General features: G+C 42.4%; 1 protein-coding gene across 1 annotated transcript in view; it reads right to left on the bottom strand.

Moving 5' to 3' along the window:
• Positions 1-27,022, bottom strand: part of dcc (DCC netrin 1 receptor) — a 217,789-nt gene that overhangs the window by 59,850 nt on the left and 130,917 nt on the right. The window contains exons 15-17 of the mRNA XM_034191788.1: positions 26,815-26,910; positions 11,655-11,893; positions 7,925-8,063 (exon numbers count right to left, since the gene is read on the bottom strand). Coding sequence (XP_034047679.1) covers positions 7,925-8,063; positions 11,655-11,893; positions 26,815-26,910 — 474 coding nt within the window. The remainder of the gene's footprint in view (positions 1-7,924; positions 8,064-11,654; positions 11,894-26,814; positions 26,911-27,022) is intronic.

Here is a 27,022-nt window from a genome sequence, read left to right as displayed (position 1 = left end):
CACAAGTAAGGTCTAACCTTACCAACCCCCAGAGCAACAGTGGTAAGGAAAAACTCCCTCTGATGATTTGAGAAAGAAACCTTAAGCAGACCAGACTCAAAGGGGTGACCCTCTGCTTGGGCCATGCTACCAACACAATTTACAAAACAATTCACAAAATGAATATACAGGAAATGTTGCCGGTACACAGGACAGGAGGATTACAAAAACAGACACCACACCCATCTCTGGACGGAGCCGCACCTCAAACAGAGAGAAAGAAACAGAATCAGGCATCAGAAAGATAATAAATACAGTATAATTTGTCAGCATTACGCAACAAGAAAAACAGAATTGCCAGCCACAAGCCATAAGCTTTACTAAAAGACCCAGAATTTAGATAAATTTGAGGTCGCGGCCCGTTCCGTTTCCTAATAAAATTAATTAAAAGAGTAAAAAGCATAGTAACATACTATGCCAGTATGCTAGCCATATGAAAGGAAAAATAAGTGCATCTTAAGTCTGGACTTGAAAGTCTCTACAGAATCTGACTGTTTTATTGACGCAGCACAGGGGCACGATAAGAGAAAGCTCTGTGACCTGCAGACTTTTTATTCACCCTAGGGACACAAAGTAGTCCTGCACCCTGACAACGTAAAGCCCGGGCCGGTATGTAGGGTTTAATTAGGTCAGCTAGGTAGGGAGGTGCCAATCCGTGAACAATTTTATAGGTTAGTAGCAGAATCATTGACCTCCATTTGACAGCACCACCACGGGGCGCTCTCAAATGGAGGTCAATGATTGGCTGGAAGTTTAATTCGAGTTCTCAAAACCAAATAGAGCATCATGAAATAAATTATATCAATAAATCACCACAAATTTTGAAATATGACATACTTAAAAAAACAAACCCAATATTACGAAAACCTGTTTCATCTTTCTTAATTGGAATTTATTATTATTTGTCTGTCAATCAGAAGCAGTGAAATGAGATGTACGCTGATTGGCTAATGCCAGCTACTTATCGGCATATTAATGACCCACATTTCATTAAACTGACAAAATTTAGTTTCTTCTGAAATCCAAGCATTGTAATATCGGTTTATTTTTGAAACATTAAGAGAACATGTTTATTTGGGGTGAATTACATAAAGAACATTTTCTTTTCTCTTTCGTGTTGTCTGCAGGAGGACGTGTGTGTGCACATGCATAACCTTTTGAACAAGAGTGTTCTGACAGCACAATATCCCCCACTGTCAAATGCTGCTTTGGTACAACTGCTTGCTACTTTCTGATAATTTTTCAAGGTATGTGATAGTTGATTTCATAATGCAGACACAAGCTCTGGCACAGTATCTAGATTTGTTAATCCAATGCCATAACTGTGCCAAAATGTGTCAATCTTGTACCATATTATAATATGCATATTACCAACCTAACAAGGAATTTCTCAAAATTCCTACTACAAATGTGAGAGGAGTTAATTTCAGAATGCAGGCACCCACTCATGAAACTGATAATTTTGGTAACGTGGTCCCAATTCAAACTATGTTTTTTTTGTTGTTGTTGTTGTTGTTTAAGACATTTGCACATGATGTTCGGCAACATTGCACATAACTCTGAGTAACTGAACAACTCTGAATAACTCTGTTCATTATGTATTCATCTTGCATGGGGGGAGGAATTATAGAGTCTGATTGCCACAGGTAGGAAAGACCTGCTGTGGCATTTTGTGGTGCACCTCGGTGGTCTCAATCTGTGGGTGACAGGACGTAAGTGTGGCAGGCAGGGGGTGGGAGGTGCTGTCCATGATGCTGAGCAGCTTCCTCAACATCCTCCTCTCTGACACCTCCACTACAGACTCTAGCTCAACACCCAGGACAGAACCCACTCTCCTGATGAGCTTGTTGAGTCTGTTCATATCAGCTGCCTTCAGCCTGCTGCCCCAGCACAGTACAGCATAGAAGATGATGCTGGAGACTACCAAGTGGTAAAACATCTGCAACATATTTCTGCAGACATTGAAAGATCTGAGCCTCCCGAGGAAGTACAAGTGGCTCTGACCTTTCTTATACACAGCATTTGTGTTTACAGTCCAGTCCAGTTTGTTGTCTATGTGGACACCCAGGTACTTGTAGTAGTCCACAATGTCCACCTCAGTTCCATTGATGGTAACTGGATTCAGACGGGTCTTCCATTTTCTGAAGTCCACCACCAGCTCCTTTGTCTTACATATGTTGAGCTGCAGGTGGTTGAGGCCACACCACTCCACAAACCTGTCCACCACACTCCTGTACTCAGCCTCCTGGTCACTGTCGGTGCAGCCGACAATAGCAGAGTCGTCCGAAAACTTCTGCAGATGGCAGGACTGTGACCAGAACCTGAGGTCTGACGTGTACAGTGTGAACAGAAAGTGAGACAGGACCATCCCCATGTGGTTCCCCCGTGCTGCTCTCTGATGGTGTCAGATTTAATGTCCCGATGCCTCGCATACTGTGGGTGGCCTGTGAGGTAGTTGGTTATCCAGGCGGCCAGTGGAGTCTCCACCTTCATGTCATGTAGCTTATTGCTGAGTAAGTCAGGCCGGATGGTGTTGAATGCACAAGTCAAAGAACATGACTCTCACAGTGCTGCCTGACTCCTCCAGGTGAGAGCTGGTGCGCAAACTGCAGGATGTCCAGTGATGATTCACCGACTGTGCGGAGGTGCCTCAGGACGAGCCTCTCAAGTGACTTCATAATGTGATGTTAGGACCACAGGTCTGTAGTCATTAAATGTGTTGGGGTTCTTTTGGGTACAGGGACCAGGCACGAGGTTTTCCACCACTCAGGAACAACCATCTGGCTCAGGCTCAAGTTGAAGATGTGCTGCAAAATTCCACACAGCTGGATAGTACATCCCTTCAGCACTCTGGGGCTGAGGCCGTCAGGAACCGTAGCCTTTCCTGGAGACAGGTGACTAAATTCTATTCTCACAGCTACAGCAGTGATGGTGATCAGAGGTATCGAGGAGAATGACGGGAGTAGTGGGGGGGGGGGGGGAGTGGGTGCAGGTTGGTGGGAAGAGATAGGTGGCACTAATTGGGGTGTGAGGTGAGTGCTCAGGGGAGGGGGAGCAATGACAGGAGCTGATGGAAGGGTTGAAGAACAGGTTTACCTCAATGGCCTCATGTAGGTCTCCTTCCATCATCTGGTCCGCCTTCTTACCACGACCAGTGATGGGTCTCCACACCTCCCTCATGTTGTTCTGGTGGAGCTTGCTCTCCAGCTTCCTCCTGTAAATGTCCTTCCCCTCTGTGATCTTCTTCCTTAGTTCAAGTTACACCCTCTTCAGCTTCTCCCTGTCACCACTCCTGAATGCAGCCTCCTTCCTCTTCACTGTCACCTTGATGATGTTGGCCACCCATGGTTTGTTACTGGGGTAATGGCGCACAGTCTTGGTTTGGATGATACTGTCTCTACAGAAATTAATATAATCCGTTATGCAGTCTGTAATGCTTTCGATGTCCTTCCCCCGCGCATCACAGAGCACATCCCGGTCCGTCGCCTCAAAACATCCACAAAGACTGTCTTCTGCCGCCTGTGACCACCTCAGTACCACTCTGGTCATCACATGTTGCTGCCGAATTGCATGGATGTAAAGTGGTTCTGAGTAGACCAGGTTATGGTCCACTTTGCTAAGCAGGGGGAGGGCTGTGGCACCGTATGCTTCCTTTACATTAGCATACGAGTACAGTAGAGCTACTGTCTTATTGTCTCTTGTTTTACAATCAATAAACTGCTTGAAGGGAAGGAATGGAAACATCCCATCCCATGTAGGAAGGGATGTTTAAAGGGTAACATGGTTAAAATTCCCAGAGATGGCAATGAAAGCACGCGCGTAGCATTTGCAGCCTCACCGTCGCGGAGGTGATGGGGTCACCGGCCTGCGACACGTCTGCTGCCAGTACAATGAAAACAGTAAGAACAATGGTGTACGAAAACTCCCTCTGCAAAAAATAAGGACAAAGACTCACTGCCAACAGCTCAATGTCTGGTTTACACACGCTAAAAACTGTTACTGTGTTCTACTCAATTTATTTGGTGAAACATTTTTACACTTAAAAGTACATTAAAGTAAGAGTACATTAAAAAGCTGGAAAATCATTTAAGTGTACTTGATCTTGGTAAATCTAAGTTAAGATCTTAAGTATATTAGTCCTTTCCAAATATTCTGATTGAAATTTACAAAACAAATGAGGCATATTTCCAAAAATATAATTTGTTAAGCAAATGCTAAATTATTTCTATGAAATGAACTTGTATAATGGATGTATATTTAACATAAAATTAACTGTTAAATGTTTAGGCATTTCATTTGGTATATCCAACTCAAAGAATCAACTGAACATGTTTCAGAGATTTAATGAAGCCAGTATAGTTGTTTCTTACTGTGATATACACAAAGCCACAGAATTACTTTTTAGAGTGCACATGTTCCTTCACCATAACGTGTCCTGGATTGCGCCACTTGTTTACGTAGAGAGCGACTCCCTCGCCTCTCTGTTTGCCGCTGTCTACACAGCTCCAGCCTGCTCGCACCAACTGAAAGCCGGGTAAACTCACTGCAGAGTTCAGTATGTTGTACAGCCATGTCTCCATGAAGCACAAGACTGAGCCCCGATGAAACACACTGTCGCTCCTCACAAGTGATGTTAATTCCTCCATTTTATTCACCAACAATCTTACTTTCCCCATCACAATGGAAGGAATATACAGCCGATATCTTCTCTTCCTTTTCCAGCATCTCCTCCCGGCTCTACAGCCCCGGTATTTCCCCTGCAGTTCTTAGGGGATATCATGTTTTTCTGGGTTTGGGCTACTACGTCCGAGCTCGAGCAGACAAAGGAGCCCTGGCGCTGCTCCGCCATGGCTGGGACCCCATGCTGCAAAAATGCCCCAAATGCTGTTGGTAATATGCGTATTACCACCCTTTAACAAGTATTTGTACCACGTTTCACAGCATTGTTCCTAAAAATGTGCAAGGAGTTGGTTTCAGAATGCAGGCACCCACTCATGAAACTGACAGAGTCTGTATTTGTTAATCCAGGGGCCATAACTCTGGTAAAATGGTCCCAACTCAAACAATATGATAATATATGTATTACCAGCTTATAACAAGGACTTGTACCAAGTTTCATGACATTTTTTCTAAAAATGTGAGATGAGATGATTTCAGAATGTAGGCACCCACTCATGAAACTGACAGTCTATATTTGTTAATTAAGGGCCAAACTGGTAAAATGGGCCCAACTCAAGCAATATGCTAATATGCATATTGCCAACCTATGGAAATCTATGAAAATCTATGGAACGAACTAAAGGACAGAGTTCACAGAAGAGGTCGACGGATCCTTCAAGATTTGAAAACTGTTTCTGTTAAAGAATGGGCCAAAATCCCACCTGGGCAATGCATACGGCTAGTTTTTCCATACAGGAGGCGTCTTGAAGCTGTCATTACCAACAAAGTGTTTTGTGAAAAGTTTTAAATACATTTCAGTACGCGTGTTCAAAAGTTTTTCCCTGTGACATTCAATTTTATTACACATAACTTAATTTCCGTACATAGTGTATTTGTTTTGGTTTCTTTGTATGGATTACTTTGGTTGTTGCCGACAGCTTTAGTTGCATGCGGCACATTTAAAGCCTTGTAACCTTGCTGAGTACAATCATAATTAATTCTGAATTGTTTGGATTTAAGCACAAGATCACATTTTAAATGTTAGTGATGATGATTAAACTGCTGTGAAAACTGTGCTTCCTTGTGGAACACACAGGAAGTTCCAGGAGGGGCTCCACTGAAGAGGATGATGATGATGATGAATTCTTTGATGAACTTTATTGCCCAGTACTTACAGAAGCTAGTGTTTTTACTGAATATCACTGAACTTTAATGTGCTAAATCTGAGCCAGGCATCTGTGAGAAGCGCTGGACAAATTGGACATTGGCCAGTCAAAATAAAGCAAAAATCATATTCACCCTTCTATAGAAACATGAATAGCTGAGGACATTTGATCTTTGGTGTTTTTAATGAGCTGAGGTTTGGTGTGACTCCCGCTGTTTTACTGTTGAAGTTGTATAAATGTTAATTCTAATCCAATTACATTTTTTCCACAAATATGACTGGTTAATCGCGTGAGATTTCAGACCGTATTATATTGGTGAAAAGGTGGCAAAATATTTGAGCGTTTCATATTTGGATGTATTACTCTGTGCCCTGACCGGTGTTCTGACAAGATTTCATTCCTGTCGAATATCATTCCTGTCCTCCGTGCAACTGCGGACGACAGGACGAAATGGTTTGTTAGATGCATCAAGAAACCTCCACCTGACCTTGGTAGCAACACCAACCAGCTGAAGTTCTAAAATGAGAATCCACAAATATTTAACACTCCCATCTGGCACCTTTAAAAATCAGGGTCAGTTTAAAAAACTAATTCCAGTGTGTTGTTGAAGCTGTTGGTATGAAAACTGTGATTTACGCGCACAAAAAACCCTTTTCCATTGTTGAACTGAAAACCTGTTTTTAAATTTTCTGTTCAGAAACAAATAATTTGGCAAATGGCAAACATCAAACTACAAAAAAGTCTCCCAGAATAAAGCTGGAGAGAGCTGGAGTGTTATTTGGTTAAGAGTGAGATATCACTCTTCGAGAACCCCTATAATTCTTTGATTCCGAGTGACATATTTGTCCTTCACAACTCATATAATCCTTTAATTCAGTCTGTCCTTCACAACTCCTATAATTCTTTGATACAGAGTGAGATATCTGTCCTTTACAAGTCCTAGAATTATTTTATTTATAGTGAGATAGCTGCCCTTTTGATTCATAGTGACATATCTGTCCTCCACGACTCCTATAATGCTTAGGTTCAGAGTGAGATATCTGTCCTTCATGTCTCCTACAATTCTTTGATTTCATGGTTTTGTGGTCAAAACTGACATTATCAGCTCATATTCAGCAGATTCCATCAATGTTCAAATATTTATGGACCCAGCTATGATTTGTGGCAGGTTGTGCGCATTATGTGGCATGTCTGTGGTCAGTGTTTGCCTGCAGGGACTGTGCGGGCTCGGACCGTCTGCTTGCTCTGAATGTCAATGGATTCCAGCAGGCCCTGGGGGGTCGGCCCCAGAATGTCATTCACACAAACGCAAATGAATGTCATGAATACGACAAACAAAAATCCTGGAGGGGTTGTGGTGACATACTGCTTTCAGCGTGCTGCTGCGCGTCATCGTGCTGTTAACATTTGTTGTTTCAAGGAAACGTGGCACCAAAGAAAGAAAAACTACAGTCAGTGGAGCGCTAAATGTTAGGAAACAATGAGAAAGCACTGAGCCAGTTTTTAAAATCTTGTTATATTAAATGATAGATTGTACTTAAAATTTCTTTAAATGATGCTGCATTCTTTATAAAAAATTTTAATATTGAGATTCAGAATATAGATATAAAAAGAGACTCAGACCAGATAACAATATAATAAAACTGAGCAGAAAAAGGTTTTAAGCTTCATTACTTCTTGAGTGTTTGTGTTAAATTTCTGTTTGTTCTTCGTAGCACTTGTACAACTTCAAATGCTTCACCGAGTCGCTTTGATTTATCCTCCTTTGACACATAGGGTTAGAATCTTTCAGACATGCTACTTTTTTAAAGTAACTTCCCAGCAAAATCTCTTATGTCTATGTCTGTTTTTATAAAAACCTTTAAAAATCCTGTTAGCTTGCTGTCATTACTGCAGTGCAGTGATGTCATGACATTTACAGGATAGCACCACCAGCAGATGAACTGCTTTTATTGAGAAACACATTCAGGAAACCAACAGCTATGAAAAAGCATCAGTCAGACATCCTGCTGTTGTGGAAAATTCAGAACAGTTTAGGCTGACACACTTGTGAGAGTTACCTGCTTCATATGTGGTGGCGTGGGCCGTCATGCTCCAGGTACTGGACTTCCTTCCTTTGGTTACCATGACAGCGAACTCATACATGGTGTTTGGTTTGAGTCCGGTGACGGTGTGGCTGAGTGCCGTCGTGTCTGCAGACTGTCATCAGACAAAAACAAAAGTTCATTACACTGTAAAACTCAATTAGTTAGTTGAACTCTAACCATTTGAGGAAACCGAGTGCCTTAAGTCATTTGAGTTTGCCAAACTAAACAAAAAAAATGTAATTGTTAAAGTTTTAGTACACAGTAAAATCACCAGTGTAAAACTAACACTGACAGTGTTAAATTAACACTGCCAGTGTACATATGGTCCTACTCTGGCCAGAATGGGAGCATATGTTCACTGTCAATGTTAATTTAACACTGGTGATTTTACTGTGTAACTTAATTTATAGTTAATTAAACTTATGTAAATCTAGTTTATGTTTTTCAATAAAAAAGTGACAAATTTCTGCCTAAAAAATTTGCATTACATTTTGGATTAGATGTTTTGATGCATTCTTTGGTTTACTTGTTGACTCTGTGTTGTGTTCTTATGACTCTGCCCATTCGCTCCCCTCGGGAAGTGAACTCATAATTTCCGGCATGGAATTCGGACTCTCCAACCCGAAGGCTAAAACCCAGGGCTCTGGCCTTGTGACCAGAGAATTCTTTTGAGCTGTTAGAAGTGACGTTTACTAACTACATATGCACAGCGACACCTGCTGGCCTCCGTTACATAAACGCAATTAAAATGCGTGAATGGAATGCACTGGAAATACATCACCAACACTTAAATGCCCCAAACCTTTAAATGCACTTAAAGGAACTGAGTTGTTATGACAACAATTCATTTTTGAGTTAGTTTAATCAATGGAAATGAGTGACTATAACTTTTTTCAAAGTTTGAGTTACATTAACTTAATTATTGTATTAAAATGGAGTGTTCAGTTTAAAATTGTACCTTTGACCACCACTGACTTTGGACTGTGGCACTACAGCTCCCATCATGCTTTGGTACCGTTTACTGTTACTGTGAGGACAAATGATTTCAGGTATGAAGTTCCGGTATCACCGACTGAACGGTCCCCTCTAAAAATTGGTCTGTCCTGCCTTCACTGCGCCTTCACTGTGCATGCATCATTTCCAAGCGTTGCCACAATTCGCCGCTTATCGTTTCTGCTTAAAACTGCACTCCAGTCATCATCTAACTGAGCAACAGATATCTGAAGCCTTTGTACAACAATCGTTTCCACATAAGTTCGACGTTATTTCATAATAAAAGACAGGAGTGTGATCACACGCCACAACAGCAGAGGGAGTCTGACTCTCTCAGTCTGACTCTCTACACCCAAAGCAATCAAAGGGAATAATGTGTTTATTAACCATCAGATGAGAAATTAAAACCTCTTAAATCATTCTAAAGTCAGTTTTAAGCAGAAACAAGAGTTTTATGCAGAAACGAGGTGATAATCAGTGAGTCACTACTGACACTCCGAAATACGGTATGATATCGCGCGTTGATCGCTTCCCCATCTTTGATAATGAATGCTGAACTTAAGTGGAAATGGTTGTTGTACATAAGCTTCAGATATTTGTCACTGAGATAGATGATTCCTGGAGTGCAGTTTTAAGCAGAAAGAAGGTGATAATCGGTGAATCGCTGCTGATGCTCAGAAATGACACTACTGACATTCCAAAATGACGCAAAAAGCACTATTTAGGGCTAGCGGCCGGCGATCACCTTAGTATTTCTTCTGTTTTTCTTGTTGATTAATGCTGGCAAATTATACAGTATTTTTTTGTCTTTCTGATGCCTGATTCTGTTTTTTTTTCTCTGTTTAAGGTGCAGCTCCATCCAGAGATGGGAGTTGTATTTGTATTGGTGACCCTCCTGTCCTGTGCACCAACAGCAATTCTTGTATATTCTTCCGTGAATTGTTCTGTGAATTGATCTGTAATTTATGTTTGTAGCATGGCCCAAGCAGAGGGTCACCCCTTTGAGTCTGTTCTGCTTGAGGTTTCTTCCTCAGAGGGAGTTTTTCCTTACCACTGTTACTCTGGGGGATTAGTAAGATTAGACCTTACCTGTGTGAAGCGCTTTGAGGTAACTCTGTTGTGATTTGGCGCTATATAAAGGAAAATAAATTGAAATTGAAATTGAAGGCACGGAGGACCGATTTTTAGGGGGAACCATTCGGTCGGCGACACTAATTTAATTTTTTTTGGTTTTGTGGTGTGTTCTTGTGCATCACAGGAAACTGGACCCTCTGCTACTCTTGTTTGAAGCATTTTTGAAATGTGAATCATTTTCTGTAACAATTGGCTCATTTTGATAAAGTTGCTTAATTTCTACCATCACTTTGTGTGTGATATTTTAAGTGGGATTTAAAGTGTAGCTCTGCTGCCATGAAATACAAATCACAACTGCACAGTTAAATGATTTTGTGAGACCAGCAGCAGAGAGTTTTATTCACAAAGACCATTTTCAACAATTAACATGCTAGCTAGTCTAGCTAAGCTAGCTATCTAGCTAGTTTCTTACCTTGATAATAACACCTGAAGTGAAACCTGATTCATCTTAAAACTGATCACAGACTGTGTTAAGTCAGACAGCAGAGACTGTTTATTTTCCTTTTTGCCCTCTGGATAGGCTCCTCCCTCTAAACAAGCTCCTCCCTCTGGACACCAAGTTACTATAGCCCCATTTCCACCAAGCGGTGCGGCTCAGTACGGCACAGTATGGTACGGGTCAGAAAGGTTTTGTTTGGTAGGTGGAGCGTGTAGATGTCGAGATGCACGTCATCGAGCGGGCGTATGCGGTTGCATGGCCTCACCCCCTCCATACGGAGGCCACGCTGTGTAATTTAACGTTTTTAAATTCAATTAAATTTTATTTTATTTTTGTGTTGGTGGATCATGGGATTTATTTTCATTGTGTGCAAAATGCTGAAGAGTCAACTGATGCCTGTCATAAACGCTGACATGAATGAATGAGGCGCTGTGACTCTCAACTTTAAGGTAAGTTAATTTTCTTGTTGTGGAACAAAGTGCTGTCGTCCTTTGTTTCAGGCTGAGAAATGGACCCAGAGCAAACAACCAAAGAGGGACGCCTTTAAAAATACTGTGTTTCTTCAGCCATGACAAGGAATTAAAGTATTCCTCAGAAGTTGTTTTCCAAAATAAGGATCCTTTATGTGGACACGTTTTTGTCAGGCTGTGATGATGAATCTGACTGAAATGACGTAACAGGTAAGCTTAAGACTTTATATTTACTCAGTGTGTGAATGGTTTTAATATTTGAAACAGTCTGACCTGTACGCATGAGTGCAAGTTTCACTTTTTCCTGTTGAGCCAGTCAATGCACAGCAGTAGGTTAGCTCCTCCCTTTTGTAACCCTTTTGGGCCCTCAGCCGAAGGGTGCCAAAAAATGGTACGGTACAGCTGGGTTATTTTGGTACCTGTTCCTAAATCTGGATATGGAAATGCACAAAATAGCATGTCATAACGACCCGGATTGCTCCGTGGAAATGGGGCTTAGCAGGAGCAGGACTTCAGATCGTGACCTGTTTCCCAAATTGTTCAGGATCCAGAGGTCCAAGAAAGTGACTACACTGATCAAAACTGTTTGAGACACAGGTATTAAAAGCAGAGACAATCTTTTACTTCAGTTCACCAATATACGAACAAACTGTTTCTTGTCATTTACCTTGTACTTTCCACTGGTGGAGTAGCTGGTCTTCCACTTGACAGAGTAGTACCGGACCTCAGACGCCTTCTGGTTCTTGGTCATGGAGTTGTCGGCCCAAGAGACCCGGACCGAATCCGAGGACAGAGCCACCGCTTGGACTCCCACTGGGGGGATCATGGGGGTGCTGGTGTCTGGTATGGGAGTTGGGTATTTATCAAAGAGGTGGAAAAGGTCATCCTCAGACGGGTCTATGGGGTCTGAGGGGGTCATTAAGGGTAACGAAGGCATGCAGGATAATTGATGCCATCACACAGTGAAATGAACACATGATGCAAGTTATGTCAACAAAGGTGTGGAGCAGGTAAATATGTTTGTTTGAAAGGAGGGAAAATGGAGGCGCAGATGTGGAGGAGGTGGAAAAAACAGAGAAAAGAGAAAAGGAGAAAGAGTGAGAAAATCCCGAAGTCTGAACAGGAGCCGCAGATTCACACTGAGAGGTGGGGCTCAATGGGGATTTACACTGAGAGGTGGGGCTTAATGGGGATTTACACTGAGAGGCGGGGCTCAATGGGGATTCATACTGAGAGGCGGAGCTTACAGGGCATTCACACTGAGAGGAGGGTCTCAATGGGGATTCACACTGTGAGGCGGGGCTTAATAGGGATGTACACTGACAGGCAGGGCTTAATGGGATCCTCACTGAAAGGCGGGGTTTAATGGGGATTCTCACTGAGAGGCGGGGCTCAATGGGGATTCACACTGAAAGGCGGAGCTTACTGGGCATTCACACTAATGGGTGGGGCTTAATGGGGATTCTCACTGAGAGGTGGGGCTTAATGGGGATTTACACTGAGAGGTGGGGCTCAATAGGGATGTACACTGACAGGCGGGGCTTAATGGGGATTTACACTGAGAGGAGGGGCTCAATGGGGATTTATACTGAAAGGCGGAGCTTACTGGGCATTCACACTGAGAGGAGGGGCTCAATAGGGATTCATACTGAAAGGCGGGGCTTAATGGGGATTCTCACTGAGAGGCGGGCCTCAATGGGGATTCACACTGAAAGGCGGAGCTTACTGGGCATTCACACTAATGGGTGGGGCTTAATGGGGATTCTAACTGAGAGGTGGGGCTTGATGGGGATTTACACTGAGAGGCAGGGCTCAGTGGGAATTTGCACTGAGGGGCGGAGATTAATGTGATTCATGCAGAGGGGCAGGGCTTACAGATTTGCACTGGGGGTGGGGCTTAATGAGGATTCACACTGAGTGGCAGGGCTTAATAAAGATTTGCAGAGGGGCGAGGCTTAATGGGATTAACACTGAAAGGCGGGACTTAATGGGGATTCACACTGAGGGGTGGGGCTTAATTGGAATTCGCACTGAGCTGTCTTAATGGGGACTTGCACTAAGGGGCGGGACTTAATAGGGATTTACACTGAAGGACCAGCAATTGTAATAAAAATGAAAAAAAAAAACCTTTTGGAATTATGTTTCCTTCCAAAATGAAGTTGTAATGCTAAAATTGAACATCAGTGTTGGACAGAACAAAACTTTTAAATGAAAAAAGTCCAAATAAGGTTTTGATCACAGCAACACAACTATCTGCATTCAATTTACACTTTTTAAAGCTTTAAATTTTGATGCACAGTGTAAAATACCAGTTTATTTTCTAAATTAATTTAATAAGTAGCTAAATAATTCAACAGCCAGCATAACAAAGGAGTGGTAAGATGGCTGTCCTGCAGACACTGGCTGGTCCCCACCTCCTCCACTCGCCTGGAAGAGACGTAACACAGGCAGTTGGAACATTTATTTATTTATTTATTTTGCTGTTATGATTTAATTTTACATATCAGTGAAAAAACCCAAGATCTGGGCTAAAAACTATTTATGAAAAGGATTTTATGAGGTGAAAATAAACATGCATAAAAATGAGCACAGTAGCAAAGAAGAAAGTGGGAACCAGTCTGTCTTGCGTGTGTGTGAGCCCATAAGAAGCGCTCAGTGCAAAGTGCTCTCCAGCCAATGAAATGGAGGAACTCCGTCCTAGTTGCCTGCATCCTGTTCCGTGACAGACAGCAAATCATCCAGATATTTTACATTGAGATTTGTAAAGCAAGTGACTCGTTTACCTACACAGCGCTCAGAGTTTCACTGGCAGTGAGGCATTATGGGATGTCACAGTGTGATCAGAGACATCCATGGATCTGCAGCTCCTGATCAAAAAACACATGCTGCCTTCAGGTGCTTTCAGAAATGCAGTTAATATGAAACTCTTTCAAGAAGACGTACTGAATAGTATTTGTGGTTTCATGTTAAACACTGTTAATGTCCCAGAACTCTGTCTTGGCATTAGTTGAATGGAACAGATACTGAAGTGCTCAGACACACCCACTGCGCTGTTCTGTGCTGGCTGACACACCCACACTGCCTGTGGGAGGGAAAAGGGGCGTGACATGCAGAAGGTCCTTTCCATTTAAAGCAACAGGCACACAAACACTCACTCACTCATCTAAAACTGCTTACTCCAATTACAGGTTATGGGGGGGTGCTGGGGTCTAGCCAGGCACACAAACAGGTTATATTTAATTGAATTTAATTGAATTAGGATGCATCACCTCTGTCTATAATAGATGAGCTTTTACTGAATCTAAATGAACAATAGAGCAGGACAAAAACAGGTTGAGATTGTGGAGACAAAAAAACCTGAACAATCAAATACACTTTTATAAAATGAATCAATTTCAGAAAAGTTACTAACACAGTTCCTGCAGAAACCACTGAATTCTTATTTTTTTATTCTCCAGTTTTACTCTTTTATGTTAATGTCACATTACTCTCATTTTCCAAAGTTTTAATCAGTGACATCTGCATTTTCTTGTCTGCATTTAAGGGACTTACTTGATTTGACAAGAATAAAGTCTGATTAACATGAAACTCCTGAACGCATCACGGGACGATTCAGAGACAACGAGCACCTGAAGGCAGCACGACAGGAAACAGACACTACGACACACTAATGCTAACAGAGAGCTGGAATGAGCAGAGATCAGCACAGTGATAATTATAATAAATAACTAGAGCACCACGCTCATAGAGCGCAAACCTCCACCAACACTAGTTTCCAACTCCACAAAATTCAAAGTCTTCTTAGAAGTGGCTTTTCATAAGATAAAATATAATACAAAATATAGATCAAAAGGGCTTTTCAATGTTCAAATCAAATATCTGCTAAATCCACAATACGGATCAGATACAGATCAAACTTAGTCTATTTACTGAGAGTGCCAGTTTGGACCTCACTGTCACAAATGAGAGTTATTGACACATTTTGATTGAGATGTAATGAAAAATGTACACCAAATGGACTTTTCAATATTAAATTCAAATGGCCACAAAATCTGTAATCCGGATCAGATTTGGATCAAATTTAGTCAGTCAATGAAGAATACCATCCTATAAAAAAACTGTAAAATATGAAAGAAAATTGACATTTTTTGACAGAGTTACACATTTTTTAAAATTTGCTCAATGTTAGAGATAGGGATTTTTCCAATTTTCCAAGATTTTTCCTTGAAAATTGAAACAGTTCTTGCCGGTCAGGTTATGAATCTTCCATAAAAATTTCATAGCGATATATGAAAAATGTGGCTGTTCACAAACAGACAAACAAACAGGGGTGAAAACATTACCTCCTCCAACTTCACTGGCAGAGGTAATGATAATGATAATAATGATAATGATAATGCTAATAATATTAATGATAATAACAACAACAATACCCTAAGAACAGAAACTGCTCTGCTGAGTCCAGATCTGTCTGTGAGATCTGAGCTACAGAAATTAAATCAGACCAACTGAAGCAGAAGGACACAAATAGTGAAACAGAAAGATTTAGTTTAAAAGAAACAAAACGCTAAAATCAAAAAAATAAATTCTGAACTTCAGGTTTGAATCCACATTTTACAGTGAAATAAGGTTCATGTTAAACATCCTCAAACACAATTCTCTGTACACACAGAAACTCATATTTCATGCCCACACAGTCTGACCGACAGCGAGACGCTGTTACACAGCCTCCCTCTGCAGATGGTATGTAGCGAGCAGCAGAAATCACTCGCTCTATAAACATGTTTATGCAGGGTTTTGGTGGTTACAAAGGTGAATATCTGTTTTTAAGTCACCTGCTGACTGAGCTGTGTAGAGCAGGTAGCTGAGTGGATCAGGAGCCGGCCTGCTGATAGGTAGACCTGGATTCCAATCCTGCTCATGTTACTTGTCTATGTCCTTGGACAAGACGCTTAATCTGCATTGTCTCAGTCCACCGTGCTGTAAATGGGTACTGGCCTCAAGTAATCTATGTGGGACTGGCATCACATCCAGGGGGAGTCGCAGACTCTCACCAACTTGACACTATGGAATTCAGAAATAAGCACAGGCACCAACAGGTCTCAGGGCTGATACAGGGCTTCTGCTCACCTACAGGAGTGCAGTCTGACTCATTTAGTCTTTCAGTCTGCTGCTAAGAAAGCTAGAGCTAAGCATTATTCTGACATCATAGAAAAATACTCCCACCGGCCAAAAATTTTGTTTAATTGCATCAATTCCATTGTTAACCCAAAGGGGTCCCCAGAGGTCGAGGTATCTACTGACCTCTGCGACAAATTTCTAAAGTTTTTCATTGAGAAAATTAACCGCATTAGGGCACAGTTTTCTCCTACTGTATCTGAAACCCTCCCACACTTCTTCAGTGCCACAGCTATCTTTGACCACTTTGAAGCAGTTTCATATACTGAATTGTGGGATATTGTTAAACACATGAAAACTTCAACAGCTCCTCATGACCCTATCCCTTCCCGAATTATCAAAGATGCATTTGATGTCATTGGTCCAGGCATTCAAATCATCTTCAATTCCTGCATTGCTAATGCTTTTGTTCCCACCTGTTTTAAGCATGCGGTAGTTCAGCCTCTGCTTAAAAAACATAACCTTGACCCAAAATGTTTAAAAATTTTTAGGCCCATTTCCAAACTACCATTTATTTCCAAAATTATGGAAAAAGTTGTGTTAACACAGCTGCTTTCCTTTCTCAATTCAGCAGAGATCCTGGAGCCATTTCAATCTGGCTTTAAGGCCCGCCATAGCACTGAGACAGCTCTGTTAAAAGTAACAAACGACCTGCTGCTCACTCTCGACTCTGGTGACAATGCTATCCTTATCCTGTTGGATTTGAGTGCAGCATTTGACACTGTACCTCCAGCAAAGAACCTTTTCTGTGTCTATAGGCCAGTATTCTTCACCCCCTGCCCCTGTGTCTTATGGGGTCCCTCAGGGGTCCATCCTGGGTCCTGTTCTTTTCTGTTTATATATGTTTCCATTGGGGAACATAATCAGAAAATTTAATATTTCATTCCACTTTTATGCCGACGATTCTCAGTTGTATCTTCCTGTCAAATCTGGAAATTCTCTGCAGCCTCTCCTGGATTGCCTGAAAGAAATTAAAATCTGGATGGCCAATAACTTCCTCCAGTTAAATGAGGATAAAACTGAGGTCATAATCTTTGGCCCCCTAAAATCCATTAACTCCATCTCCAGGAATGTTGGCTCCCTCACTCCATTTGTCAAAACCTATGCAAGAAACCTGGGTGTAATTCTAGACTCTCAACTCAACTTTGACAAACAAATCTCTTCTGTTGTTTAAACTAGTTTCTATCAGTTAAGAATTATTGCAAAACTCAAATATGTTCTGTGTTACAGTGACCTGGAAAAAGTTATCCATGCCTTTATAACTTCACGTCTAGACTACTGTAACTCCCTTTACTTTGGTCTCCCTCAAACACTGGTGTCACGGCTTCAAATGGTCCAAAATGCTGTTGCTAGGATGCTCACTAACAGGAAAAAACATGAACATATCTCACCTGTCCTAGCCACATTACACTGGCTTCCTGTCCAGTACAGGATCCAATTTAAATTATTGTTAATGGTTTTTAAAGCTCTTCATGGCCTGGCCCCTAACTACATAGCTACTGCCATTCATCCTGCTGTTGCTCCCAGGTCTCTGAGATCTTCCAGTAAAGGTCTCCTTCATGTCCCCCGAACTCGCCTCAAGTTAAAAGGGGACAGAGCTTTTGCAGTCGCTGGTCCCCAACTGTGGAACCATCTGCCTCCTGATATCAGAGATGTCCCATCTATTACTGTTTTTAAATCCAAGCTCAAGACACACCTCTTTACACTAGCGTTCCCTACTAATTAACCGCTAGCTGGTTATGCCATGTTTTTGTCATGTTAATGATTGTTGTGTTTGTATCTTGCTGCTGATGTTGTAATCAGTTGTTTTGTTTCTTTGTATATTTCCTGCCTATTTACTTATTTATTTTTAACTATGTACAGCACTTTGGTCAGTGTAAACTGTGTTTAAATGTGCTTTAGAAATAAATTTTACTTACTTACTTACTTACTTACTTACTTACTTAACATCACATTAGAAGTTTGTAAAGGCAAATAAAATGGTACCACATTAAGCAGATCCCCAAGAAATGTCTCTTGAACCAGGAAGACAAACCAAACCTTGGTCTGCGTCCTGATACATGGCTCTGCTGTTCTGTCCAGTTGGACTGGCTACTTCCAGCAAGGCTGATATCTCTGTCAGGATTTTGGACTCTGGTGCATGTTTCCGGTGGCTGATCCTCCAGTCAGCTGTGAACTGTCAAATCTCAGTGAGATCACAGAGATAGTCAAAGAGATGAGGATGGGAATGCTGCAGAGATCTGTGACATTAGAGCCGAGCTCCTCCAGGTGGGTGATGATGCTGTTCTCCTCATATGGCAAACAAATTTTGTTTCAATCTAGGACACAGGTATCATCCCTATGGACTTGTTCCAATCTGGAAATAACTCAAGGGTGATTCCACTGCTCTCTGTGCCTTTAAAGGTACTAACAAGGATTGTTCTTCTCACCATCAACTGCATGCTCCCTGAGTACTCAGTGAACATAAGGGCAAATATCAGCAGTGCACGATTGTAGTCAATGTTGATTTTAGCCAACAGCTTCATTCTGCTCTCTGGAACATCCTGAGATTTTGCAGGATGTCCAGTAAACTGCTGGACATCAACAAACATGTCAGTGATTAGCCTAACAGTGAGATCTCATCAGAACTGGTTTGAGAAGAACAACAAAGCCTTTGAAACATTGCTGGAAGGCATTCAGAAGGTCTTTACCACCTGGAAGAATGACACATAGTATTCCATCAGATTACACGGGTCAGAGTCTGTCAGCCAGTTTGCAGAAAGAACTCTGAGAGACAGGTGGATGAAAAAGATGGTAGATGAAGTGAAGCATTATGCTGACATAAACTACTATGCAGGTGACTGCAGTTTCTGGACCTTCAGGACCAGGAACATCTGTGCTGCAATCAGCTGATGATTCCACCATCATCAGGAAGAAAGATGCAGTAGACCAGATATCCTAACAACCACAATGTGAGGACTTTGAAGTCCTACCCACAGAAGATAACACCACAGACAGGACAGAATTCTCACTAGGCCTCCTTTGCTTACTTCCATAAAATCTGGTCGATCTGAGGAGATCTTTACAGCCAAACTTTGGGATGCTTCAATTGTAGCACCTAGGCTAACAGTCCATCATTTTGAAAACCCTCACTGGAATCAGCCCCAGTCCAAACACTTTGAAATGATGGTCAGTCTGGCTGAAACAGAGGACCTCTCACAAACAGCATCAGAACCAACCATCACCATCACTGGAGTCTAGCTGAAAAGTACCTGAGCAGCATGACATCTGCAGATGGAACACTGAACGAAGACTTCACATCCAGAATTCAAACATTGCAAATTAAAGTTCAACTGGCCAACCCCAAGTCTGGAGTTGGCCAGATGAACCAGATGGGGTTGGGTGAGGACTACAAGGCTGTGGTCTTCATCCAGCTCTGTGGACTCATTGGAGTTAATACCTTAAACAGCTGGAGCAGCTTCCCACAGGGTCACTGTAGAGGATATTGGAGATCAGGTGGCAAGAGTCACAAATCACGAAGTGCTTGTTACTTATGCACAGAGGCTTCCAGTAGACCCAGAGAGCTGCTGCATGTAGAGCTAAAGCGGGATATGTTCCAGCCTGACTAAGGTATAAGGATGCTCAAATGGTGGAACATCCAGCCTGGGTAGTTTGGAGCCCCATTCCAGACTTTACCAGCAGACACCTCTGTGGATCCAAGTTTGGTCTGGACAGCCATGAGCTGTGCCATCGTTGGGCAAATGCCAGACTCAGACCCATACACTGTGTTAAATCGAAATAAAATATATCAATTTTATATAGTTGATTCAGATTGTCATGTCTATATTTTTAAAATGATTTATACAGCTTTTATTCTATACATTATATTAATACATATTTGTTGGGGTTTTTTCTTTATATGCACAAAATTTGTATTTTTTAATTGTCGTCTTTTCTTCTTCTTCTTCTTTGGAGCTGCCAGTGACCTTTTAAGAATCAGATACTGTCTTTGGGAGGTTTTGGTTAAAATAGAATCGAGTCTCGGCGGGTTATTTTGACTGTTGGATGTCCTGCAGGTAAACGAGAGCGAAACGACGTCGCCTCTGATGTGTTGCTGAAGAGAGATGTACAGCTGCAGGCACAGATCGAGCGAGCGAGCGAGCGATGGAGGGGTGGGTGAGAGAGGTAAGGAGACAGTGGAGCTGCAGACCAGAATCACAATAAAGCTCAGAGTCCTCACAGAATACTGATGAAGACCACGACACGCCTCCTCCTGCTCCTCATCTCCTGTCACTCTCCTCCTTTCTCCTTTAATCTTTTTCTTTCTTTTTTCACTTTCTTCCACCCTCCTCACATCCTCCCCTCTTTCTTTTCATTGCCTTTCTATCCTTCATTTCCTCCCTCACCCCATCCCCGCTCATACCCTCACATTTTCTAATTTCATCCCTCTCTGCCTCTCTCCCTCTATTCTCTCATCCTTTCTCCCCTCTCTTATTTCATGCTCTGCCTCCCCCTCCCTCCCTCCATCCAATCTCCTCCCGTATCTCGCTCGTTTCTCTCTACACGTTCATCTCTGCCTCCCTCCCTCGTCCTTCGCTCTCTCCCTCTTGTTTGACTTCTACATCCTGCCTTCTCCATCTTTCCCTCTCCTCCTTCACTCCTCTCTCTCTCTATTTATTTCTGTCCTCCCCCGGTGCCTCACCCGTTTCTGTCTCTCTCCTCTCCGTGGTCAACCAGCCGTTGATTAAAGGCGGTTGTGACGTTGAGGATGGGCTGTGTCTGCGCGGGCGGCAAGCCGACGATGAGGCTGTATATTAACGAGGACCCCGTCGTTAATGAGGAAGCTGCAGCAGTCTGCCGTCTGCATCAGCTCCACACGTGATCCAGATCCAGATCCAGACCGATTTCTGGATTTGTTCTGTTTCTGTTCTCAATGTCACACAAGTTAACATTCTGCATAAAACCCCTTGACACAAATAAATTCATCATTAACTTTAGAAAATGTCAGAAAATAATCACGGAGGCCCTCACAATTTCTCTCAACCCAAATCCATCTTAAAACCAGTTTAAACCTGTTTATTACTGGTTGAGAGGCGTTTAAATATAACCACAAAAGATTCTAGTGCACAGGTTCTTATTTCAGATTTCAGTGTTCATTGGATCCAGCAAAGATTCAAGTGAGTGGGGGGGGGGTGTTTAGGGGGACATTGATTAATTAATTGTTTAATAATAGAGACATTAAAATGAATTAAAACACATTATCTCCAGATTAAATCCAAATTTAAAAATGCTCAAATCACTTTAGAGCTGTATGAAAGACATCTGTGTTTGAAAACATTTAAAATGGTTTAAAAGATGCAAAACAGTTTAAAAATCATTCAGTCTAGTTTTAGTCCAGTGAAGGTTCTTTGTTCTTGTCAATCAGGAGTAGAATCTGGAAGATTAACATGTGGATTCGTCAAAACTAGAGTTCCATACTGGATTGGATGTGATGTGAATGAATGGAAGCAGGAAAAAAATTAAAAAGTCCATTTAAAGGGGCACTGCTGTGTAAACTGTGCTTTTACTGACTTTTTATAATAACTAAATGTGTTTGAGTTTTCATGTTAAACATTGGTAAAGTTCTGTGACAGTGTTGAAATTAAACATTTAGTCCTGAAAAGGTTCCATTTAGACTTCTGTGACATACATAATGCAAGCCCATATTTGGATTCCAGCATGTCTGTGAGACACGCCCTCATGGTATCTTATGAACAGAAGGAGGAGAAGCCATCTCTAAAAGCAAGAAGGGTGTGGCAAGTAACAGCTTCTTTCCACTTAAAGCAACAGAAACCAGGGCCCGGTTTCATAAAGCAGTCTAATCTTGTTTAGTGGAATAAGCATTAGTTGTTGCACAAAGTGCTTAGTCGGCTAAAGTTTCATGTTACCCGACTAAAGTTTTTATCCTGGTACAGAAGAGGCTAATCTCATTTTAGTCGACAAAAACTTCAGCGTCTTACTGCGAAAAATGGTGGCTATCATGTACCAACACTTGATGGAACACTCAAGAGCAGCCCTACGTCACTCCTATTCCTTCAAAAGGAGAACTTCCTCTGCTTTAGGCCACAGATGCAGCAGACGACTGTCATGATGTGTTTGTTGATGCTTGACGGAAGTGTAGAAGAAACTGAAGAGTGGAACTGCTAGGCTAAGAGCTAAGCACATCATTTTGCTGTTCGTATATGTCCCTAAATGTTAAAAAAGCCATCTAATGAAACAAAGGCTACATAGTTCATGACAATGACCAACCTTGAAGTAAAAAAAAAAACTGTTGCGCATTGGAGACATCTCTTGGGAACGGCACACGCGAGGCCATTAATGCCCGTGAAAACTGTCGACTAAAGGGGCATTTACACGAGCATGCCTTTGCTTCACGACACATCACAACCTGTGTCATGATGTGTCGTGCTGGAGAGTAAACTCATCTTTAACTGGTGCAGACAGGACGCCAGAGGAGTGGTGCGTCCTATTGCGCACAGAGAATTTTGAAATGCTCAAAAAATCTTTCACGCACAAATGTTGTGCTATTGTTGTGTGGGCCGCCCGAAGAGGAGGTACTGTTGGCCCAACACCAGAGGGCGCCCTGCCTGAAGGCGGGCTTCAGGCACCAGAGGGTGCAGTCGCCGCAGAGGAGCTCCAGGAGCCCGGAGCTGACAGCTGTCACCACTCATCAATCATCATCACCATAAAAGCCTGGAGGAGACACCACATCTCTGCCGAGAAATCGTCTTACCAACAGGTAAAACTCTCAGCCGTGTCTGTGCTGAACGCACGTATCATTGTCTTTTGAAACCTTTGCAGGAGTACCTGTTATCTTCAGTCAGCTGGGAACTGGGTTTGGATGTAGAAGAGTGACGGACTTCACTCCTCTTTCCAAACCAGAGAAGTAACAGTTGGTCTCTGCACGTTTCTGTGTTTTTGTGTCAGAGGTGGAGATTCTCCCACAAAAAGAACTGAACTGAGTTGCTGATTGTTCTGCTGGGTGTGCACACACCCACTTGATCTGTTTTTGCTTTCTGCCAGCAGTACCCGGTCCGACACCTGAAGGCGGTGGCCACCTGGAGACCCAGGACTTGGCGGCTCTGGTGGCTCTCGGGTCTCCGCTGGCAGTGGAAATCGTGTGGGTCCCGACTCTTCTCTGGACAGGCGTCTCCTATCCTCGAGCCTGCCCACACGACACCGACTGTGTAATTGACTGTTGTTTAAAACCGTATCTGTATACCGTTGTGCACTTTTCACAACATTAAATTGTTACTTTTTGGCATTTCCATTGTCCATTCATTTACGCCCCCTGTTGTGGGTCCGTGTCATCACACTTTTCACAACAGCTACGTATGTGGTGCGATCTAATCTCCAACACGACGTGCAGCTCATCAAGTGAAGTAAACAAGAAGTGAACAGAGCGAGTGGTGACGTCAGCGGATCGCATCAGAAAGATTATAACAAGAAGCTAAATCTGAGTTAAATCTGTTATAAACATAAAGATAAATACTTTAACGGCTGCAGACAAGAAGGAAAAACACGCAACAGTTTTATCAAGCCATGACGATGTAAACAAGACAAATAATTACTATTTTAGACGGCTCAAAATGCTTTCTACAGCTTGTTAGGCGCATGCGTGCGCGCGAAGGGCTCCGGCTGCAGCCTCCTCCTCCATTTTCAACGGCCAATTTTCAGAAAAAAATTATTTTAATCCGCCACGAAATAATTATATACATAGCGTCCAGCGCAGAGCACATGGCAGCCAGGAGAATAAAGAACAACGCCCAGCTGGGAACACTGCGGGTGGGATCGTCACAACCAGTGATGCTGGTAACGCGTTACTCTAATCTAACCACTTTTTTTTAGTAATGAGTAATCTAATACGTTAATCTTTCCAAATCAGTAATCAGATTAAAGTTACTTCTCCAAGTCACTGTGCGTTACTATTATTTTTGCATTGTGGGTCGATAGCAGCATTAATCTTGGTCTGTGGGCAGGAGGTCGGGGTTCGACTGCACTGCCCACTTTAAGCGAGCTGTGAGCTTTTCATCCACGTTTTTTTGCAGCAGCTACGTCTTGTCCTCACCTCTTAAAGCACGGTGACAACAGCACACCTGCACTGAGCTTTACAAAGACATTTTTATGCTTTTTTTCTCATTTATTTAGAATTCTGAGCTGAGCTGCTCCGTATCTGCTGCTAAAAACAGCTGATCCTCCGCGACGCGTCAACAACTAACACTATTTTCCACTCAAATGCACCTAAACTCTCTTTCTGAGGACCACATGATGTGAAAACACAATAAAACATTCTTACCTGTAAATCTGGTCATGTTTTCTGCATAAATAAATGTTATCCATTCTTTGTACTCAAACGCCAAAGCAGGGGCGAATCCAGATGGAATGGGGGCATGGGGCAGGGATGTGCCCCCCCCCATAACACCCCTAGATTAAAGGTCCAGTTTTGAAGACGTTTTTTACTACAACTACTAATACTACTTAAACTAATAATCATTTCGACAAATAAAATGTTTAGAGAGAATTTAAATGTTAGAAAAACATTAGAAAGAATTTATTAGTTACATTTATAAACAATGTAGGTTAGAAATTGCAAGTTTTACTGTTACAGTGCTGTCAACAGTTAAATATAAGGTCAAGAAAGAGGTCTTTATTTTACTTTTTATAAAACAAGTATTTAGTTTCATTGAAGTCAAGAAAGGGTGACTATAAAGTGAGTTTTGGCAAAACAGGTATCATTGTCATGTTGAGGTGGCAGAGGGTTGTTGTCGGCAGCTGGGGAAAGTAACTAAAAAGTAACTAGTAATCTAACTTAGTTACTTTTCCAATTGAGTAATCAGTAAAGTAACTAAGTTACTTTTTCAAGGAGTAATCGGTAATCAGTTGTTGTGTGGGCCGCCAGAAGAGGAGGTACTGCTGGCCCACCACCAGAGGGCGCCCTGCCTGAAGTGCGGGCTTCAGGCACGAGAGGGCGCTGCCGCCACAGACACAGCCGGGAGTGACAGCTGTTACTCATTACTTCCTGACAGCTGTCACTCATTCTTCATCACCTCACTCCATAAAACCCAGACGTCATCTCCACCTCATCGCCGAGATATCGTACTTCATTGAAGGTAATATCCTCAGCCGTTTGTGTTGCAATATATCTGTATATTGTGAGTGTTTGCAGGAGTACTGGTTCCTCTATCTGTGGAAGCTGAGTGAGTGCAGGACGGCACTCTTTTCCCCTGAGGAATCACTGCGGTACTCATCACATATTGAGTGAGAGGTGGAGGTGGCATTCCCACCGTTGTTGTTACTGGGTGTACACACCCCCACACTTGACTGTCTTTGTTCTCGCCAGCAGTACCAGATCCGACAGTCGGAGACGGTGATCACCTGGGAATTCGGGACTTGGCGGCTCCAGTATTCACCAGGTTCGGTGGTGGCAGAAATCGTGTGGTTCCGGCCCTTCTCAGGACAGACGTCTTCTATCCTCGAGCCTGCCCACACGTCACCTTTGTAATTTGACTGTACCATATTCTGAGATTGTCTGTATATTCGTTGTGCACATTTCACAACATTAAATTGTTACCTTTTGGCTCATCTATTGGCCGTTCATTTGCGCCCCCTGTTGTGGGTCCGTGTCACTACACTTTCTCAACAATCAGTAATTGGATTACTTTTTCAAAGTGACTGTGGCAACACTGGTCACAACACAGGTCTTGCAATTGCGTGAAGCAAAGGCATGCTCGTGTAAATGGGCCTTAAGGTAAGACGGCTAATCTACAAGTTTAACCGTTGATGTGAAACAGTGATCACACGGATAATGTTGGGCGACTAACTGACCAAGTTAATTGACTAAGTAAGTTCAGGATACCGGGCCCTGAACTTGTCTCTCTTTAAGATCACCTCCATCTCTAACACATATTTTTGTTGACAAACATTGTGTTAGCAGATGTGGTGAATGATGTGAATGTGTTCACAACGACCCCTTTAAGTAACTGTGCTTAATCATCACACAACACAAAGCTAAAAGAGTTTTTTTCTACTTTTTCAAGATGATGCTCCAAACATCAACTTTTAAATCTTTTATTCATCGCTTCAGGTCTGATTCGTCTTCTCCAGACAAGCTGCAGATGAAAATGATGTTGTTTCAGAAACCATAATTGTTGACAGGAAGGTGAAGAAGAGGCTGTGGGTTCTCTTGAGGAAGTGGTCACATGACGTGGGCAGAAAGACGGTTTCTATGACGACAATAAAGGATTGATGTCTGCTCCGGGCCGGCTGTTTAATTCACAACATGAAACTTGGCTCAGTCGGAGGTTTCATTTATCTCTCTTCTCCAGCCTAAAGGGTGCGCCGAGGAGCTAATGAAAGCAGCACACATCAGAGACGCACAAACGCGCGCAGATATCTCACTCTGCAATGATTCAGATTTCACACAAAACCGCAGTAGCAACAAAAAGCCGCAACTTCATCAGAAAACTAATTAGTCTGCTTTAGACAAAACTGAATGAAGTACACACACAGTACAACTACCTTTACTTTACTGCTCCAAAAGTACTACAGCAATACTGCATCAGGTCATAAACACTACATCAACAGTGGTGTGACATCATGTGTGCACATCATGCGTGTGTGTGCGACGGTACCTGTTAGAGATCGAGTGACGGCGCTCTCGTACAGGGGGACTCCTTCACCGGCGTTGTTGAAGGCCTTCAGAGAAATCACGTAGTGTGAACTCGGCTCTGAGACATAAACACAAAAACGCAGTATAACGATTATGAAGTACAGACAACTTCAAAGTCTGATTCTAATTTTAAAAACTATCTGTGCTGTTATCTCATCATGATATCATTA

Source organism: Thalassophryne amazonica, chromosome 17, assembly GCF_902500255.1.
Source record: "Thalassophryne amazonica chromosome 17, fThaAma1.1, whole genome shotgun sequence".
In the NCBI taxonomy this organism is placed as follows: Eukaryota; Metazoa; Chordata; class Actinopteri; order Batrachoidiformes; family Batrachoididae; genus Thalassophryne; species Thalassophryne amazonica.
The sequence above is the reverse complement of the archived record's forward strand: the minus strand, read 5'-3'. Positions and strand labels throughout refer to the sequence as shown.